At 44.7% G+C, this 22,159-nt stretch overlaps 2 protein-coding genes and 1 pseudogene across 2 annotated transcripts; 1 reads left to right on the forward strand and 2 right to left on the reverse strand.

Annotated features, from left to right (window-relative positions):
• Positions 1-811: 811 nt before the first annotated feature.
• Positions 812-2,103, forward strand: LOC102702817 (protodermal factor 1-like). The gene is made up of 3 exons (XM_006647034.3): positions 812-1,000; positions 1,338-1,521; positions 1,608-2,103. Exons 1-3 carry the CDS (start codon positions 886-888, stop codon positions 1,933-1,935), a joined length of 627 nt encoding a protein of 208 aa, XP_006647097.1. The 5' UTR covers positions 812-885; the 3' UTR covers positions 1,936-2,103.
• An 851-nt stretch (positions 2,104-2,954) lies between these two features.
• On the reverse strand, positions 2,955-4,576 carry LOC121053590. The gene has a single exon (XM_040521156.1). The coding sequence runs from the start codon at positions 4,516-4,518 to the stop codon at positions 3,463-3,465; it is 1,056 nt and encodes a 351-aa protein (XP_040377090.1). The 5' UTR covers positions 4,519-4,576; the 3' UTR covers positions 2,955-3,462.
• Positions 4,577-5,917: 1,341 nt separating this feature from the next.
• Positions 5,918-8,650, reverse strand: LOC102703094 (annotated as a pseudogene).
• Between the last annotated feature and the right edge of the window lie 13,509 nt (positions 8,651-22,159).

Genomic DNA, 22,159 nt, shown 5'->3' on the forward strand with positions numbered 1-22,159 from the left:
CAAGATAAGAAGTAATTTTGTTTACTAGAAGAAGAAAAATGTGAGTGGACAGTATGATAACATAATAGGTGTGATATTGTTTTAAACGGTAGCAAGGTCTGTTATAACTGAAATAGAACATTTAAAAAAGAAAAACAGAACAACAGAAAGCTTACAGCATACCAAGTAAAATAACGCTAGCTAGAAGGTATCAGAAGGATCATAGAGGTAGAGAACTTTGCAACACAATTCTCTAATATATAATGTACTTATAATGTATAGCATAAAAACCACTGCACAAATCAATTCCAAGAAAGACACGAGAATTAACAATTGGGATTTGTCCAAAACATCACTTGGTACCCAAATACAATTGTAAAATCAAATTGGTTGCCTCCATATACCAATTGGACCAGGGAATAAAACCATACCTGTGCTCCCATTAAACCGAGAAATTCAATTTTGCCACCACAGCGTGAAATCCAGCTTGAGGCACACAGTTAAGTCTACTGAGTAGTTGGCAAGCACCGAACCCAATTAATAAACAGACTGCCAGGAAGGAGCTCCATTCTGCAGGGAAAGAAGGCTGTCCAATACCCATGGAAGCTAAAAATGCCATGGCATCGCTCTAACCTACATATCTAGACAGAAATTTGGGGGTTCGGGCTAAAGAACTCACAAGGGAAGCTTCATCATGTGAATTGAAAGCAGGCAGATCACCGTTGTGTTGAACAAGCTGGACGAATCAAATAATTAAATGATAGACAACTACTAACAGTGTCAATAGAACTGTAGAGAATCTTTCGCATGTATATATAGGTACACAAAGGCAATTCAGTTCATCAGCTCAGGCACCTCAACCAGTTCAGTCATCTATTGTCTTCTCTGCAGACACTGGGAACCAAGATGAGTGGCAAGGTTCTTCTGATCAGTGTTGTCCTGGTGGGGCTCCTTTCTCTGAGCTCATGCAGGAGCCTGGGAGAGTTGTCCGAACATAAGACCTACTCTTCTACTCCTCAGTGTATTTTTCTAACCACATCCATTCTGTTCAATACACCATTATTATATTGCATCTATCATGGTCGATCTGGAGATGTTAAAGAACACTGCATATAACATCTAGTTAGCTAATGCTAATATGAATCAATTAGAATTATTGAAAGCAACTAAGCAAGTGAGCAACTTCATGCATCCACTCCTACTGATAGCTACAGGCAGTGGCAATTCACTGTTGACTAGGATGTACAATATGCAGTTCATATTACAAATATCAAGGATATGCCATCTTGTTTTTCTTTTTTTAGTATCTTTCAGAATTCGAAGTTATAACAGGTTGTGGTATTGTATTATCTTACCAGATGGTGGCTCCCCATCTCCAGCATATGGATCAGGTGGTGCAACACCAACCCCAACTTACGGCACAACACCTACACCATCTTATGGCACAACACCGACACCATCTTATGGCACTACACCAAGCACCCCCAGCACACCTTCACATGATGCCCCTCCGACAAAGCATGATTTCTGTGGATCCTGCGAGTAAGAGCCAGAATGAGTTTGCATCATAAGTATCAAATATCACAAATAACTAAGTCTAAATGGTTCTATTTTGACATAAATTGCAGTTACTGGAAAAGCCACCCAGATGTTATCATCGCAGCTATTGGGTCCCTTGGCGACATTGGCAAGACACTCGGTGATGCTTGTAATTTGATTGTTGGCAAGAAGCTAGAAAATCTTCATGATGCACTGTCAAACACTAGATCTGATGGTACTGGTGCGCTGCTTCGTGAGGGAGCAGCTGCATACCTCAACTCCATTGTGAACAACAAATTTCCTTTTAGCACCCAACAGGTCAAGGATTGCATCGTTGTGGCCATGACCTCTGATGGCGCTGCTTCTTCCCAGGCTGAGATCTTCAAGAAGGCAAACGATTACCACTACAAGTTTTAGTTCAAGTCTTCAAGAGTTTTCTTGGCTAAATTGTTTGTCCCTATGTGTTTTCCTTGATTGATATTATCTTGCTGTGTGATGAATCTATTGTATTCTATTGGTTTGCCATGTAATATCGCCATCTAAGATAGTTGATTTTTATAAATCCATCACAAATGGCACTGCAAAGTTTCATTTCAGTGGCCCATAAAAGTAATCTATATCGTAATCACAATATCACACCAGAACTATGAGATATTTGTTACGGCTGTAGTGCTGTCTGTTTGCTGGTTTTACACTGGCAAAAAGGTATGACTAATGCTAAAAACCTTCTCAACAAACTACAGAGTCAAGTATCACAATTTAAAAATGCACGGCTGAAGAGTGCCTCTGGTTCATTAATCTTGAAGAGTAAACCTCCATCAGAAAATTCCAATATTCTGCCATTCCAAATATACCCAAGAATAATTGTACTGGAATAAACTACAGTAACAAAACCAAAAACTAAAATAAGATGGCTAAAAATGAATCGAGAATAATCTAGAAAGTGTATGACAAGAAAGAAGGGCCACTTAATGAAGGGGAAGTTACATGGTGAATCAGTGATGCTTTAGTATCAAGATGGGAGATACATAACTGACAGTATCTGTACATGCATGGAGGCAAACAGTAAAACAAATAACTTGTACTGATAAAAGGACATGCATATTGGCATTGATAAATTACTTAAGCATACTTTGCAGATTTCTCAGCTGCTGCTAATTTATCGACAAGATGGCAATTTGCAGTTCAGTGTAAAACTGTACTTGTACTTCAAATACAGTATAATGAAGAACCTGCAAGGATTGTTTCCAATTCTTTGTAATTATTAACTGATCACGGTATCTACTTGAGATAATTATATTCAACAGGAACATGAGATACTTAACAAGATAGCAGTAAAGTTCTATATTTTCAGTATAGACTAGACATTAGAGCTTTTCAGCACAAAGCAAGTTTTTTTTTTGAAGAAAATCAGAACAAGGAAAATTTATCTGGACATGAAAACATTTGCTCTGGAAGGACCAGTTGTTCAACATGTTTATCATTTTTGTGTACATTGAAGGTATTCCTCTGTTACAAACTCGATAGGATGGCAACACAATGGGGGCATCATACATATTGCTCGCTTGCATCAACAACAACAATTCAAGAAGGAAATGTAATCATATTAGGAACTACAAGAGGACATTGTGAACGATAAACCATAAGTAGAAGCCTTACAAGGTTTTCCTCCATTTTCCCATCTCTCTTAAACCAACGATTTAAGACCGTGAATTCCATTCCTGAAAATCAGCAGCAACAGCTGAATCCAGCATCAGGTTGCTCACTTCTACTCAGTTCTAGTAATGTAATTGCTACTAGAACACTTTAGCTCTTATGATCCATATGGGACTCAAACCACTCAAAGATTTCCCCGTTCCTCAAAATCAGCAGCATCAGCTGAATCCAGCATCAGGTTTGCTCGCTTCTACTCAGTTCTAGTAATGCAACTGCTACTAGAACACTTCAGCTCTTATGATCCATATGGGACTCAAACCACTCAAAGATTTCCCCATTCTTGAGGCTGGTGAATTCATGGTAGGCATATGCAACATTCAGCTCCTCCGTGACATGCCTCTCCAGCCGGAACCCCTCCGGCAAGACCTTCGCCTCCTCCGCCGCCTTCTTCCATGGTGTACTCCTCCCGTCCTTCTTCAGGAACCCCTTCTCATCCACGAACCCCTTCCGGTGAAGCACGTCGACCAGCCCGTCGGCGACGGCACGGGTCAAACCAGGTATCCGCGCTGCCAAGAACTGGGCGCTCACGGCCAACTCGCCGCATTGGATCTCTCCGGCGCTGACGCGGTTCCCCTTGAGCTTGCCCATGTTCGACGCCACCTCCCGCGCCCTCTCGTCGTCCTTGGGCATGTGGACGAACAGCGCCGGCGGGTAGTTGGCCGGGATGTCCTCCATCGCGCCGAACACGCCCTCCGCGATCATGATGGCGACGCTGCTGAACCTGACCCTCGCCGCCAACGCGGAGAGGAAGTACCCTCCCGACGACGCGCCGATTCCGACGAGCGGGAGGCCGGCGAGCTGGGGGTGCTTCTCCCTGACCCACCACTCGATGATGGACTCGACGGCGGCGAGCTCGCTTCCTTCTCCGGTGTCTAGGGACCAGCACTCCGCGCGGCTCGACACGGCGAGGACGGCGTAGCCGCGGCGGAGCGCCTCGCTCGTGAAGCGGCGCTCCTCGGGGAGCCCCGCGCAGCTCGGGCAGCCCGGGGAGGCGTCGAAGAAGTCGGTGGCGCGGATGGTGCAGCCGGGGGCCGCGAAAAGCGCGGCGCGCGGCGGGGTGGGCGGGAGCTGCCACAGCAACTCGTTGCCGCTCCTCCGCTCCACCGTCGCGTCGAGCCGGACGGCCGCTCGTTCAGCGGCCGCGCCGGCGGAGGCTAGCTGCCCAGGGGCAGGAGGAGCGCGGGGTAGGAGGAGGAGGGTGGCGAGGAGCACCAGCGCGCAGCACGGCGCGACCAACGCCGCCGGCCTGCGCAACTGCGGGATCCCGGCGAGGAAGGCGTCCATTTCGCCGGCGAGATTAGGCGGCGGCGCTAATCGAGAAGGGATCTTAAGCAAGGAGACTGATTAGACTCGAGGTGCGAGTTGACTACTCTCCACCTGTTGCGTTGACTTAACTTGAAGAAAGAAACAACTCAATCTCAACTGGGCTGTCATCTTCTGACGCTATGTTCTCTCAGCCCATACACGATTACGGCCCAAAGATACACACACCATAAATTAGTCCCATTAAAACCTCGTCCTCGTCGAAAACTCGAAAAGACACCCATGCCTACTTTCGGCCCAAAGTGGCCACCAACGGGCTAGATCACTAACGGGCCGAAATCAGTGATGGGCTAAATTCATGTTTGGCCCAAAACCAAAATAGGCCCAATAACATAAACAGGTCGAAATTAGCAGTGGCCTAAATTCATATTTGGTCCAACACAAAAATAGGCCTAATATACTAACGGGCCGAAATTAGCGATGGGCTATATTCATATTAGGTCCAAAACCAAAATAGGCTCAAGAAATTAACGGGCCGAAATCACCCACTTAACAGGCCAAATAAAAACAGGACCAACTCACTATCGGGCCGAAATCAGCGATGGGCTAAATTCATATTTGGTCCAAAACCAAAATAGGCCTAATAAACTAATGGGCCGAATGCAGCTATGGGCTAAATTCATGTTTTGTACAAAACCAACATAGGCCCAAGCAATTAAAGGGCCGAAATGACCAATGGGCTAAATTCATATTTTGTCCAAAATCTTGATATGCCGATCTAAATTCATATTTTGTCCAAACTTGTTGATGCGATTTAATTTATCCCAATGTAATCGTGGGCCTAGTTTAATTACGGCGACCGAATTCACTTCTAGCCCAAATCAGTTGACGAGCTACGTGGGCCAAATTTATTACCGGGCAAAGTTTTGTTGCTGGGCCAAATATTACTTTTGGGCCGAATTTACTGTCAAACAATTAAGAAGTTTTATAATTGAGAATCCGGCCCATCTCTTTTCCAATCAACGAAATCGGAGAAGACGACGCCGCCGCCGAGGCGCAGCCACACGAGGTGCCGTCGACCGTCTCGATCACCGGAGATAGCCGGAGCCCTTGCCACCAGATTTCCGCGCTTACGGGAATTGCGCCAGTGGAGGACCCGAGCAAGCTCAAGTCGCCGCCGCCGTTCAGGGAGGGACGACGGAGACCGGCAGAATGAACGGAGCAGCTCCAGCTCTGGCTAGCCGACGGGCAAGATCGTGCGTCCACGAAAAGTATAAACAAGGAGAAGTGGAGAAGTCACCGACAGCGGTGTCGCGGTAGCCCACCGCCGAGCGAGTGATGCGACGGCGACGAGGGCACGCAAGCGAAGCCGGCGAGAAAACCTTGCTACCTGCCGACTCAAAAAGCTTCAGCCTTTTGTCTAGGCCTCAGTAATACCGGCCGGTAGTTGGCCGGGATCTCCTCCATCGCGCCGAACACGCCCTCCGCGATCATGATGTCGACACGAAGTACCCTCCGACGACGCACCGATTCCGGCGAGCGGGAGGCCGGCGAGCTGGGGGTGCTTGTCCCTGACCCACCACTCGGTGATGGACTCGACGGCGGCGAGCTCGCTTCCCTCTTCGGTGTCTAGGGACCAGCTCTCCGCGCGGCTCGACACGGCGAGGACGGCGTAGCCGCGGCGGAGCGCCTCGCTCGTGAAGCGGCGCTCCTCGGGGAGCCCCGCGCAGCTCGGGCAGCCCGGGGAGGCGTCGAAGAAGTCGGTGGCGCGGATGGTGCAGCCGGGGGCCGCGAAAAGCGCGGCGCGCGGCAGGGTGGGCGGGAGCTGCCACAGCAACTCGTTGCCGCTCCTCCTGTCCACCGTCGAGTCGAGCCGGACGGTCGCCCGTTCCGCGCCCGCGCCGGCGGAGGCTAGGTGCCCAGGGGCAGGAGGAGCAGGAGGAGGCGAGGAGGACGGTGGCGAGGAGCACCAGCGCGCAGCACGGCGCGATCAACGGCGCCGGCCTGCGCAACTGCGGGATCCTGGCGAGGAGGGCATCCATTTCGCCGGCGAGATTAGGCGGCGGCGCTAATCGAGAAGGGATCTTAAGCAAGGAGACTGATTAGACAAAAGCCCAAGTCAATGCTTGGGCTACATTTCTAAGGCCCATTCAATTGTGCAGCCCAGTAAAATTTTATCCAGGCCTAGAAATTCGATAGTCCGATATTCTGGCCCACAAATTTGTCGGCCCCAAAATGCATTCGTTCTCCATCGGCCCTAAAATGTGGCTGTGCATTCGTTCTTGCCCCGTGAAAACGAACAGGCCGTGAATGTGAACCTGGGCTAAGATTCGGCCCGTAAAGGATAATTCGGTAAATTCGGTCCAAAAATATTTCTCGGCCCAGCAAGCAAATGTTGCTCAGGAATAAATTTGGCCCAGGTGGGAACCACCGTCAACTTCAGCCCAGAATTGAATTTAGCCCATCAAATTGGTACTGAAAATTCAAGCCTGAATATAAACGTAGCCTGCTTAATACCCCATTGACCAACGCAATTGGCCCACTAGCCCATTTCCAGTCAACGTATTCAATCCACAAGTGAAATCAGCCCAAGTAAATCCACGTGCGGATTCAAGCCCCACAAATAAATGATCCCACGTCACTCCCGTACACTTGGTTTTTACAAATGGGTGCACGAGAAGATTTGGCAAACCTACTTGTTGCCAATAAATTCAGTCCAATTAAAAATTTAGCCCACTTAGTTCTCGCTAAACATTTTGGCCCATAACAGAATTGGGCTATTTATCAATTTAATAGTTTTAGCCCATAACTAAACTTGGCCCACTTGTAGCTCATCAATTGATTTGGGCCAGATATGAATATTTGGCCCGTTAATTTACTGGGCCTATTTTGGTTTTGGAAAAATAAGAATTTAGCCTATCGCTGATTTTGGCCTGTTAATTTCTTGGCCCTATTTTGATTTTGAACCAAATATGAATTCAGCCCATTGCTGATATGGGGCTGATTTTGGCCCGGTAATTTCTTGGGCCTATTTTGATTTGGGCTAGTTAGTGTATTAGGCCTATTTTTCCAAAGTTTTATAATTGAGAATCGGGCCCATCTCCTCTCCAATCAACGAAATCGGAGAAGACGACGACGCCGCCGGCTCGCCGTGGCGCAGTCGGACGAGGTGCCGTCGACCGTCTCGATCACCGGCGCGAGCCCTCGCCACAAGATTTCCTCGCCTCCGGGAATTGCGCCAGTGGAGGACCCGAGGAAGCTCAAGTCGCCGCCGTTCAGGGAGGGACGACGGAGACCGGCAGAATGAACGGAGCAGCTCCGGCTAACCGACGGGAAAGATCGTGCGTCCACGAAAAGTATAAACAAGAAGAAGTGGAGAAGTTACTCGCAGCGGTGTCCCGGGAGCCCACCGCCGAGCGAGCGATGCGACGGCGACGAGGGCACGCGAGCGAAGCCGGCGAGGAAACCCTTGCTGCCTGCCGACTCAAAAAGCTTCAGCCTTTTGTCTAGGCCTCAGTAATACAGGCGGGTACTTCCGGGATCTCCTCCATCGCGCCGAACACGCCCTCCGGGATCATGATGGCGACGCTGCTGAACCTCACCCTCTCCGGCAGCGTGGACAGGAAGTATCCTCGGACGACGCGCCGATTCCGACGAGCGGGAGACCGGCGAGCCGGGGGTGCTTGTCCCTGAGCCACCACTCGATGGACTCGACGGCGGCGAGCTCGCTTCCCTCTCCGGTGTCCAGGGACCAGCACTCCACGCGGCTTGACACCGCGAGGACGGCGTAGCCGCGGAGGAGCGCCTCGCTCGTGAAGCGGCGCTCCTCGGGGAGCCCCGTGCAACTCGGGCGCCTGGGGAGGCGTCGAAGAAGTCGTTGGCGCGGATGGTGCAGCCGGGGGCCGTGAACAGCGCGGCACGCGGCGGGGTAGGCGGGAGCTGCCACAGCAAGTCGTTGCCGCACCACCGTCGCGTCGAGGCGGACGGCCGCCCGTTCCGCGCCCGCGCCGGCGCGGGCGGTGGCTAGCTGCCCAGGGGCAGGAGGAGCGCGGGGTAGGAGGAGGACGGTGGCGAGGAGCACCAGCGCGCAGCACGACGCGATCAACGCCGCCGGCCTGCGGAACTGCGGGATCCCGGCGAGGAGGGCAGCCATTTCGCCCGCGAGATTAGGCGGCGGCGCTAATCGAGAAGGGGTCTTAAGCAAGGACGGATTAGACTCGAGATGCGTGTTAACTTTTCTCCACCTGTTGCTTTGACTTCACTTGACCGTCACAATTACAGCCCAAACGTACAGACCCCACAAATTAGGCCCATTGAAGCCTCCTCCTCGTCGAAAAGACACCCATGACTACTTTCGGCCCAAAATGGCCATTAATGGGCTGGGATATGTTCAGGAAAAGCCCAAGTATATGCTTGGGCTACATTTGTCCGGCCCATTAAATTGTGCAGCCCAGTAATTTTTTCCCATCAAAGCGTTAGGATTAGAAATTCGATAGTCCGATATTTCGGCCTACAAAGTTGTCGGCCCTAAAATGCCTTCGGTCTGGACTGTCAAACTTCTTGGCCCGTGAAAACAAACAGGCCGTGAATGTGAACTTGGGCTAAGAGTCAATCCAATTATGAATTTAGCCCACTTAGTTCTCGCTAAACATTTTAGCTCATAACAGAATTGGGCTTATATTTAATAGTTTCAGCCCATGAATAAATTTGGCCCAAATATACCTCATCAATTGATTTGGCCCAGAAGTGAATTCGGTCGCGCTAATTGAATTGAGCCCACGATTAAATTGGGCCAAATTAAATTACATCAACAATTTTGAACTTATGAATTTCGCCCATCTCCGATTTGAGCCCGTTAATTTATTAGGCTTATTTTCATTTTCGAAAAACATTAATTTAACCCATCTCCGATTTCAGCCTGTTAATTTATTAAGCCTATTTTGATTTTCGAAAAACATTAATTTAGCCAATGGCTGATTCGGCCCGTTACTAGACCATAGCGGCCCGTTAGTGGGAAGGTCCGATTTTTGTTTTGGAAAATATGAATTTAGCCCATCGCTTATTTTAGCCCATTAATTTATTGGGCCTATTTTAATTTTCAGAAAATATTAATTTAGCCCATGGCTTATTTTGGCCCGTTAATTTATTGTGCCTAATTGACTTTGGACCAAACATGAATATAGCCCATGGCTGATTACAGCCCGTTGGTAGCCCATTGTTGATTTCGGCCTGTTGGTACATTGGGCCTATTTTCATTTTGGACCAATTATGACTATAGCCCATGGAGGATTTCAGCCCGTTAGTGTATTGGGCCTACTTTAATTTTGGCCTGTTAGTGTATTGTGCCTATTTTGTTTTTGGACCTACTATAAAATTAGGCCATCGCTCATTTCGGGCCATTGTATATGGGCCTGTTTTGATGTTGGACAAAATATGAACTTACCACATCAACGGGCTGGGGTGTGTTCGGGAAAAGCCCACGTCTATGCTTGGGCTACATTTCTCCGTCCCATTAAAATGTGCAGCCCAGTAGAATTTTATCACGTCAAAGCGTTAGGACTAGAAATTGGATAGTCCGATATTTTGGTAAACAACGAATGTGAACCTGGGCTAAGATTCGGTCCGTAGAGGATAAGTCGGTAAATTCGGCCCAAAAATATTAATCGGCCCAGGTAGGTTCAGCCCACCTGATTGGTACTGAAAATTCAGGCCTGAATATAAATGCGGCCTACTTAATATTAACCGACGCAATTGGCCCGCTAGCCCATTTCCAGTCAACGTATTTAATCCATAAGTAAAATCAGCCCGTACATTCCCGCGAAAATATCAGCCCCACAAATAAATGATCGATCCCACGTCACTAATAGGCTTCTCACGGGGGTTCACGAGAAGATTTGGTCCACCCACTTAGGCAACTTATCCCTCTCATTTTCCACGTGCACGCTTCTTAAACTGCTAAACGGTGTATTTTTTGCAAAAATTTTCTATATGAAAGTTATTTTTAAAAAACATATTAATCTATTTTATATTTTTTTAATAATTAATAATTAATTAATAATGTACTAATCTATTACTACATTTTTCATGTCGGGGTAAGTTAACTTACCCCCATCGAAACGAACGTGGTCTTAGTTCTCGCTAAACATTTTAGCCCATAACAGAATTGGGCTATTTATCTATTAATAAATTTGGCCCATCAATTGATTTAGGACATATATGAATATTCGGCCCGTTAATTTACTGGGCCAATTTTGATTTTGGAAAGAACAGAACTTAGCCTATCGTTGATTTCGGGCTGTAAATATTGGGCCTATTTTGATTCTGGACCAAATATGAATATAACCCATCGCTGATTTCGGCCCGTTAGTGTATTGGGCCTATTCTGATTTTGGACCAAATTGTAAGTATAGCATATCGCTCATTTCGGTTTGGTGTATATAGGTCTGGTGTTGTGGGCTACTTACCAGGATTTCGTGGGCCACCATTTAGGGCATCACCTTTTGTGGGCCATCGTCAACTCATCTTAATGTGGCCCACGTATTGTCATGGGCCTGGAGTTGTGGGCTTTAAATGGGTAAGGCACATAACGTTTTTAGGCCCAAGCCGTGTTTGGGCCCATGAGTATTACTGAGGCCTAGACAGACAAAAGCCCTGAAGCTTCTCTGAGGTCGGCAGGCAGGCAACAAGGGTTTCCTCGCTTGCGTGCCCTCGTCGCCGTCGCATTGCTTGCTCGGCGCTGCCGGTGACATCTCCACTTCTCCTGGTTTGTACTTTTCGTGGATGCACGATCTTCTCGTCGGCTAGCCGGAGCTGCTCCGTGCATCACGGGTCTCCGTCGTCCCTCCCTGAACGGCGGCGACTTGAGCTGCCTCGGGTCCTCCACTACTGGCGCAATTCCCGAAGGCGGGTGAGACGGTCGACGGCACCTCATCCGTCTGCGGCTTCGGCGTGGGCGTCGTCTCCGATTTCGTTTATTGGAAAAGAGATGGGCCGGATTCTCAAAAATAAAACTTCTTAATTGTTTGACAATAAATTCGGCCCAAAAATATTATCCGGCCTAGCAACAAAATGTTGCGCTGTAATAAATTTGGCCCACATAGCTTGTCAACCGATTTGGACCAGAAGTGAATTCGGTCGCCCTAATTGAACTGGGTCCACGATCACATCAACAATTTTTGACAAAATATGAATTTACCCCGGCCTATGAAGATGTTGGACCTAAAATGAATTTAGCCCATCGGTGATGTCGTCCCGTCCCGTTATTAAGTTGGGCCTATTTTAATTTTGGACAAAATATGAATTTGACCCATAGCCAATTTTGGCCTGTTAATTTGTTGGGCCTACTTTAATTTCGGCCATTTAGTGTATTGGGCTGATTTTGATTTTGGTCCAAATATGAATTTGGCCAATCGCTGATTTTGGCCCGTTAATTTTTTCGGCCTATTTTTATTTCAGCCCCTTAGTGTATTGGGCCTATTTTCTTTTTGGACCACATATAAATTTAACCCACCGCATATTTCGGTCTGTTAATTTGTTGGGCCTATTTTAGTATTCGACCATATATGAATATAACTCATCGATGATTTCAGCCTATTAACTTTTTGGGCCTATTTTAGTTTTCTGGGCCTATGTTCTAGCCATTTTTGGGCCTATCAGTATTACTGAGCCCTAGCTAGGCAAAAGGCCTAAAGCTTCTATGAGTCGGCAGACAGCAAAGGGTTTCCCCGCTGGCGCCACTCGTTGCCATCGTGTCACCCGCCCGACGGTCGGGTCCGGTGGCATCGCTTCCTACGAATTCTCCTATTCTCGGCTGCGCGCTCTTCCCGTTGGCTAGCAGAGTTGTTTCGTCCATCCTGGCTCTGTCACCCTCCTCGCAGGCGGCTTCTCGGCTACTTTGCCCATCTTTTCTGACCAAGTTGAGGGCTGGTTCCCATCTTCAGGTACTTGCCCTATCATTGGAGTAGCTATCAGCAATCCATGTGCTTCATGCGGCTACGAATGTGTTCATCAAGTATATGAGAGATAGGATCCATTTAGTTACTGCCTGTACAATTTTTTTTGAGCAAGTACCGTCTGTATAATTGATTGCTACTGATGTGTAATGCCATATGTTACATCGTCTGTTCTGTGGAATACTATTTCTGTGAAATGTTAGCATTTCATCCATTGCCCATAGGTGGCATGGGAAACAACATTTGTTTATATGTGTCCTTGTGTCTTGTCTTCTCCATTACGTTTTAAAATGCTACATTTGGACAAATATTTTCTTTAGTATCTTTCAAGGTTAAACCGACTGATCGTAGTGTGATATGATCGCCTCTGACTGAAATTTATGTGTCTTGTGCAAATTCTCATGGACATAAGCGACAATTTTACTCCAATGTAATTGAGGGCCTTTCCTTAAATCATTCGTGTGATGTTATTCACTTTTTGCTGATGTTTGGAGGAATACCAAGAGGGATTGGCTCATATATAGAGTTCTCAGACTAATTCTTATACCAGAGCAACTTAGACAGTAGCATGTGTTCTGGATCATAAACTGTTGGAACCACATATTTGATGCATGTATGCTTGCTTTGTTACAGCATTTACCAATAATATCTGTATTTCCTTAATTTAAAATTAAGTTGTGTAATTTTTTTTTCCAACTAAAAAGACTGTAAGGGGTTGTTGCTCCATTTTCCACATATAAAACTACAAATATTGTTATAGTTATGTTCAACTCCTCATGGATTTTGCAGCCAGCACTTGAATTTTCATTATTTTTTAGGTATTTAATAGCCTTATCAGTTCATCATTCTTAATTTTCTCTACTTGAATTCTAATAGATTTTTGAGAAAATGGACCCTGTAGATCTTACCAATTCTGACGAAGATGAAGATGATGACATGATGTTATTTATTTTGCCTGCATTATATCTCGCTTCTGCTGGAACCAAAAGAGCCATATTATACATTGAAGTTGAGTGGTGCAGAGTGGATTTTTGAAGTGCTTGAAGATGACTGAGGTGAAGGCTATGCTAAATTTCGAATGGAGCCTCAATTCGCCAAAAAAATTTTTGACTTTCTTCGATCAAAGAATCCTTTGCGTAATACAAGAGTTGTCTCTGTGGAAGAGCAAATTGGCATGTTTATTTACATGCTTTCTCGAAATGCCAGCTTTCAGAAATTGAGTGACAGCTTTGAGCACAGTACGGAGACTATCCATAGACATATCAAGGCATGTTTTAATGCTATAACCTCATTGATAGGTGAGTTTGTCAAACATCCTTCATCTAAGACTCATTGGAAAATATCATCTGATCCGCAATATGGGCCTTATTTTGAGGTAGGTTTAGCATGTCTCTTTGCATTTTAGGAACTTCTACACTTCTCTGTCACATCTGAATTAGTAATGTGCTTCCTTTCAGAACTGTATAGGTGTAATTGATGGAGTTCATGTGACTATCACAATATCAGATTGTGAAGCAGCTCCATATCGAAATATATAAGAATCCCTTTCTCAAAATGTGATGCTAGCATGTGACTTTGATTTGAATTTTGTCCATGTTTCATGTGGCCATGAATGCATCTAATGCTGCGGTCTTATATTCTACTATTGAATCTGGATTTCAAGTCCCAAGCGGCAAGTACTATTTGGTTGACCATCTTTTCTTGCTCCTTGTAGAGAAGCCCTTTACCATATTGAAGAGTAGGGGCAGAAGATTTGCCAGCCAAGAGACTACAAGGAGTTGTTCAACCTTCGTCACTAGCTCAAAGTTGCGGAACCACATAAAGTGTGCTACATTGCTATTGAAAATGAGGTTCCCAATTTTATGTGTTGCAACGTTTTAACCCATAGAAACTCAAGTGAAAATTCCAACAGTAACAGTGGTGTTGCATAATATAATGCAGGGTCAAAGAGATGGCGATGAGTGGTTAAGTAACTAGATAATGACAATGTCATCCCGTAAAACTGTAGTTTTACCTGGTGGGGATAATGCATTTGGAAATGATGTTGAAGCACTGAGCAATCAATGTAGCATGGTAATTCTTTGAGAGATGATATTGCACAGCAGATGTGGGCGGATTATGAAAGAAGTAGGTAGGTTTCTATATTCTCATGCCAAACCACATAGAGGAAAGGAAAGAGCAGTTTATATGGATAGAATCATACAGTGAACTATGGTGAGTGATTTAGTTCAAGCCCATCGTGAGACAAACAAATGCAAGTCATGGAGCCTCGCTGATTAGGTACAAAAATGGTTTGTAAACTATTCGGATTCCAGACCTGCTTTTAGAAGTCGGATTTTTTTTTAGAAATTATCTCAAGCGGAAACATATTTGTAATTTTTTCGCAGAAGCAGAAACAAATAAGGTAAGAGTACTATGTATATATCGGAAATAAGAACTAATTGAAAATTTTTCCAAAAAAAACTTGGAATTTTCGCATGCCCATACACCATAAATCCACAATAGCAGCCTAAATAGCCTAGCTCATTTCAGAAACTTAAGTCTTTAATTAGTCAAGATATATACGCAAACGCTTTACTTCGTAATGACTCGTATGATTTGTATTTTACTTTGTAATATGAGACGTAAGCTTTATAATAATCTATGGACAATCATTGACGAAGTGATCTATGATCTTGGTCTAACCTATTTGATATAAAGTGGTATTATTAGCTACTAAAATTTAGAATTGTTTATCTGTTGTTTTAGAAAAAAATAGAAGCTTTGTTTGAGGATTTTATAAGGTGATAAATTTTGTTACAGTGTTTACTCCTATTTTTATTTTTTCGTATTTAATAATATTCGATTAACTTTTTGTATTTTGAGTTTTTAATTTCGATTCTGAAAAACATATGGAAATGAAAACGGTGGAGGTGGTTTTTGTCCGTTTCCGAGCTATTTTTATGCCTACATGAGATGAGTTTAATTATTTCGAACAAGAAATATGAGATTATTTGATTTTTCACATCAATTTTCTAGTCAAAGAAATTGCAAAAATGTACACCGTTTAGCTATTTGTGCAATGTGAGCATGGAAAACGTTTAAGTTGCTCAGCTCATTTAGCTCAAACGAACTCCCTCTAAAGTTTACGTTTGGTCATATTTGCGCATTAGTTTTGTTGGGTGCGGTAGTCACCTTCACAGGCCAACTAATAAAAAAAACCATCTTATAGGTTAAAACTACGAGTAAATTTGGTAAAACCCTAGGTATCACGGTCCTAGTTATACAAAATTATAGGAATTTATTATGTGACACATAACCGTAAATATTACGATTTTACTAAACCATGTTTTAGTTAATTTGACTAGCACATGTAGCAGATAAAAAATGACTTAGGTGGCTAAGGCTTCTGTACGATAGATAGAAGAATTCATAATTTGAAGATTTGATTTTAGGACTCATAAATATGGTGGATAAATGACAACTAGTCAATGCTGTAGTTTTCTGAAATAATATATATACTAAGGTTTGTGTTATGTACTACGGTTAAAACACATGTGGTTTGGTGCAATTAGCATCATATAACCATAGTGTTATGTAAAATTCACTCTAAAAAATTAATCGTTCTAATAGTTGTAAGCGAAAATAATGGTTTCAAATAAATTTAAAAACAGAAAAACGTACCCAGCCTAATGGTAGTTGGTGATGGCTTCATTCTCTTGGCAAAGAAACAATTTCTGAAAATAAATCTAGACGTTAGTGAGCTATGCACAAACAAACAACGGCGGCCATGCATGGTTTGTTGTTGGCGGCCAAACCAACGTATTATTATGGTTAGCTCCCACTTATTAAGGGGTGATTGTACGGTCTGATATATTTATAAAAAAAATAATTTATAAATATAACTTTATGTATATATTCTTAGCGATCTAACGACTAAAGCTGAAAAATAAATTACGATAAAAAACCATAATGTTAACTCTATATTAAAAATTAAAATTTAACATAAGGAAAAAAATACCGGATGTAATCAAGCAGCATAAGCTTATGCAGAGGGCTCACTCCACTGTCGCTAGCTACCTATACACTTAATGCGATTGCAGCTACCCCCACCACACAAACCAGCTACTTCCTCCGTTCCAAAACAAATCAACTATATAATATTTAACTCTTCGTCTTATTAAAAAAATATAATTAATAATTTTATTTCTATTAGACGATAAAACATAAATAGTATTTTATGTATGACTATTTTTAAAAAATTTCTTAAACTTTTTTTAAATAAGACGTAGGGTTAAATGATCGACATAAAAACAAGTTGGTTTTTTTTTTCTTACGGAGGGAGTAGATGAGAGGTCTTTAGCTGTTCATTCAATTTGGAATTGACCGGTTTTATGACTTGACACTTATTGACACTTATTATGAATAGACATGAGTTGACTGTTTCGACCTCTTGTACGTGATTCTTGGCAAGACGAATATTTTTTCCCATTTTTTGAAATTAGTCGGTCAATCTCGATTTTTTCGAAATTTACGTGTTTGAACTATACAGTGGGGTTTTAAGCTTATTTATTCAACTTTCAAATTGGTTCCTTCAGTAGCTTAAGTATTCTCAATTTCAGAAAGCAGACAGCCTTCTGTTACCCTTCTTCCCATGCTCTCGTTTTACTTGTGCATGCTTCCCGAACAATTAAATTGTGTGTTTTTCTAAAGAAAAAATTCTACATAAAAGTTTATTTAAAAATCATATTAATAACTTTTAAGCTTTTTACTAATAATTAATTAATCATATGCTAATTCACTGTTATATTTTCCACGCGAGTTAATAAGCTAACTAAAGAGCACGGTCAAAGTCTCTCTCTTTTTATAAAGATGTTAGTAGGTTACTTTCTCACGATTACCTAAAACAAGATTTCGATTGCTTGGGTTTGCTACCTTGAATCATTGATTAAGGGTCTATTAGGATTTCTACCGATCCGTTGGTAGTGCCAAAACTGCAATTTCAGCACTACCAAGGAATTGGTAGTGTAAAAGATTGCATATGTTTAAATTTGGTTTGCTACCAACATGTAGCCAAAATATAAATTTCAGTGAAGAAAGTTCTACATCAATACCAAATCTAGCATGGTTATTATCAATACTTTGGCTTCAATGTAACCAAATGTCTGCCCTACATGGCACCAAGTAGTTTTACTCTTTGTTTCATAACCCATTCATCACAAAGCGGCATAAATTATCTGTATTTTGATCTTACATCTTACGATACTCCCCATTAATATATTGGAAAATTTTCATTTATATCACGAACTTTTGAGGAGTATAAAAAATACCACAAAATTTTTCAACTTCCCAACAAACAGAAGAACGGGAGTGGAACGGGACGACATGGAAAATAAAAGCACTAAAGCACTAGACATGTTTACCCCTCGCCGAAATCGTCCCAGCCCCGATGCCCAGCAGAAAGAAAGAGGAAATAGAAAGCAGGTGGACTCAGACCTGGCCGGCGACCTTGGCCGGCCAACGCCCCACCCTGTTGCCCGACGCCCCCCTGCCACCCAACTCCCCTTCCCGCCGGCCGACACCTCAACCCACCAGCCGACACCTCGGCCCCTGCCTTCTACCCGCCGACCAACGCCCTGCCCAATGGCTGACGACCTTGGCCCTGGCGGTCGACGCCTTGCCTGCTGAAGTCGATGCCCCGTCGGCTGATGCTTCACCCGGCGGCCAAGGCCCCATTGCCGACGTCGACTCCCCACCGGCCGACGCCTAGGCTGCCCTCTTCCTCTTTCTTCTCGCACTACTTTTTTGGAACAGAAAGAAGGGAAAACGCTGTCGCACGCCATAGCCATTTCTCAGGTCGCACGTTCTCCGGTTCCATGCACATAGGGTTACTTTGGTCCTACAAATAGTGAACGCTAATTCCCGTTCCACTTCCGTTGAGTTTTATGGTATTGTTGGGAATGTGAAAAATTTTGTAGTATTTTTTGGTACCGCTTAAAAGTTTGTGGTATAGATGAAATTTCCCTAATATCTTCCCCTTTCCCTCTTTAAGGTTGTCCACAGTTCCCTAGACAACGAGCTAAATAGAGTAATTGATTGAGTAAATAAGGAATATATATTTTCATGTAATATATACATATTATCGGAGACATGGGCCCGGAGGTATTCCTTGTGCGTGTGTGCCACGCGGCTCCGTGGGCACACAGTCAAAATCCTTGGGAGGGGAGGTCAGGCCCTAGAAAGCCACGTGCCCCTAGAGGATCGGGCTAGAAGATTGATGGGTGGCCGAGCGTTGGAGGGGTCTAGGGGTGGACAGAAAACTCGTGGCTCGTTAGCTCGCTCGACTCGTGACAAACTCGGCTCGGCTCGACTCGGCTCGTTTCATTTTTCTAACAAGACGAGCTAGCATTTTAGATCGTTAGAGATAACGAGCCAGCTCGAGCTAGCTCGTGAGCTGCTCGCGAGCCTAACGAGCTAGACCAAAGACACGACGTTCATTGATTCCACCTCGGAATGCATGTGTTCAGTACTTCAGAGGTTCACCATGTGATATGTTGGTTCAAACTTTAATATTTAGATACAATTTCATATGATTTTTATGTTTGAACTAAAAATTTGCTTGGATAATCTATTAAAAAATTGTTTAGATTCACTTTTCATACATGGCTCACGAGCCTAACGAGCTAGCTCAAGCTTTATAACGAGCCGAGCTGAGCCAGCTCGTTAGGATAACGAGCTAGACTGAGCCGAGCCGAGCTGGCTCGTTATCCACCCCTAGAGGGGTCGAGCCGCCCCTGGCCCCTCGGCATGGGGGCTACATGTTGTGGGCCCACCGTGTGTCAGCGCAGCATGCCCTCAGCGTACAACCACCATATTTATGGCGATGGGAGAGCGTCTGGCGCACCACGTCGCCCTTATGATGGGCACAGGCGCGCGCCTGGCCGCATTAAATGCGGTTGCATGTACACAACCCCATTTGCGCCCCCCTCCCCGTGAAAAATCAAGGGGAGGCATGCTATCCCTAATCGTGCCATGACATCCCTGTCACCGCAGGGATGACCTATCTCCCTCGCGTCACCATCACATTAAATACGGTGGACGACCGCATGACAGGAGTGGCGGTTTCCTGTTCGGACCGTTTGGTCTAAGGGACGCTGCCCACTCCTTCATCTACTGATCGATGGGACCCAACAGTACAGTATGTCGACTTGTTGACTAACGGCAGCCTCCGTAGCAGTCCCCAAAAGGATGATATCCTATACACCACAGGTGAGAAAACCCATGGTCACGACAGCCTGAACCTGTATAATTTCTCTACATCTATCGAGGGGCCCGACCCCCTTAAAACTCTTTGCTTTGCGCTCTTTTTCTTTGACGAGGCTTTTGGACCCTGACTCGCACCCCTGGGCCAAACTCGAAAGGAGGTCCCACGGTAGGGCTGTCAAAGAAGCTCAAAGCTCGTGAGCTGCTCGAGCTCGGCTCGCCCCAGGCTCGGTTTGAGCTCGGCTCAAGCTCCTAACGAGCCGAGCTCGAGCCTGATCCAAAGCTCGTGAGCTTTCTCGAGCCAAGCTCGAGCTTCTCACGAGCTTACCCATATGTGTTACTTTTATTTTTTTTATTTGACAAGATAGTATAGAAAGAATAAAATATTATATATTTAAATGATAAGTTAATTTGTATTGGTATTATATATTGATTTTAAATCTTATTTATAATTTATTTAATATGATTGACTTGAAATTATTGCTGTTATTAAAAAATTATCATCAAAATAACTATATCTTATACTCAAATTGAGCTTGACCCGAGCTCACGGGCCTAACCGAGCTCGAGTCGAGCCTGCCTAAAGGCTCGAAGTTTTGGTCGGCTTGATTCAAGCTTGGCTCGAGCTTATGTCGAGCTCGAGCCTAGACAGGCAGGCTCGCTCGAGCTCGGCTCGTTGACAGCCCTATCCCATGGTCCCCCGCTCGACAAGCTTACTCTCCGACACATAATTTCCTTTAATCGTTAAAAATAAATAAGGAAACATGAGCTAGATAGAGCAAATAATCGATATAAACAAGGAATATATATTCACATGTATTTTATTTTATACGTAAACTTCACTTTAATGGGTAAAAATAAATTATTGATATATTGATATGTAATACATATGTGTTGTTATTTTGGACTATAGTATGCATAATGAATATGTCTATCATCATTACACATAATTCTTTAAGAATGCTCCCAATAAAAAAATCTATTGTCCTATTAAATTGCAAATAAAAAATTAATTTATTATATTGTTTTATTTTAAAATTTTATGTTAGAATTTTCAGCATAAATTATGTAGTCTCATTAGTTACATAAAATAGACATGCTATAAACTCAAAACAAATTTTCCAATCATTTTTCAAGCTTATATTCAAACATAAATCATCAAGAGCATTAAAAACATTTGTCATAAACCTAACGGTGAAACGAAGAAAATGTAAGACAGGGGTATGGAATGGATCAAGTTAAAATTTTAGGAGTATAAAAGGGATCAGATATATTTTACTGGTATAGAAAGGATTGAGTGTTTTTCCAGGGGTATACGGGAATTTAACCTTTTTCTTTGATTAATTAGATTCGTGTCATTACAAATATGCCACTTTAGAAAAATGTCATTAAAATTCCTGTATTCACATAGATGTCATTGCAATTCTTTCTCTATCATAGAAATATCATTTTCTACGGCTGGAAGGCCACTGTAATTTTATATTGTCCAAAATGCCCATCTCTCCACCTCACTGGCATGTGGGCCCCTCCTCTAGCCCCAACCCCTCCCCCAGCCTGGTGCGGTGATGGTCGGATTCGATGACGTCAACCATTCGGTGTGGTGTCAACGTGATGACGAGGCGACCGAGGCACGACGACAAGGGTTCCTCGCCACCTGACCTTTACCGCAGTAGGCCGCGTCGCCACTGGATCCACGACGAACTCCCGTGTCCACCACAGCCCCTCCCTCAAATCCCCAACCCCGCCGTCGTCGCCGCCGCCGTTGCCACCTTCTACGTCGTGGGTCGCCAACGAGGATGTGGGCGCGTGCTATGGCTACTCACTGCAGTGGCCGCCGTTCGGGGGAAGGGGTCAAGGCGAGGTCACGGTGGACGTCCGGCTTACTCGGAGCGGCCATCGTGCTCTTCAACCTTGGGATGGTCTACTCCTCGAGCCACCATGCTCTAGTTGCACCTCGCTGGTGAAATTGCCGCCGCAGGGGAAACGACACCACCGCCACCGCCCTCTCCTCCAGCAGAAGTTGTCCCAGCCATCACCGCACACCGACTGCCCTCGTCGTCACGCCGTCGCCGCACACCGGCCGCCCTCGCCATCGACTCAGCCCGTCACTGCACCGGGGCCGGGGCTATGGGGTGAGGCCCACATGCCAGTGAGGTGGAGAGATAGATATTTTGGACAATACGAAATTACAGTGGCCTTCTGGACCTAGAAAATGACATTTCTATGATAACAAGTTCATAATGGCATATATGTATATATAGAAACTTTAATGATATTTTTAAACTGATATATCTGTAATAACATGAATCTAAATAATCTTTTTTTGGGTAGAATAGATCCACCGGTGCGGCGCTGCACGCGTCCACCATCATTTGTGTTTCCGAGAGTGAGATCCGGGTCGGGCAGGCAGCGCGTGATCTCACGGAGGGGTGGGGAGCCCATCTCCACCTACCCATCCATCCCTCCTC

This window comes from Oryza brachyantha, chromosome 2, assembly GCF_000231095.2.
Source record: "Oryza brachyantha chromosome 2, ObraRS2, whole genome shotgun sequence".
NCBI classification, from domain to species: domain Eukaryota; kingdom Viridiplantae; phylum Streptophyta; class Magnoliopsida; order Poales; family Poaceae; genus Oryza; species Oryza brachyantha.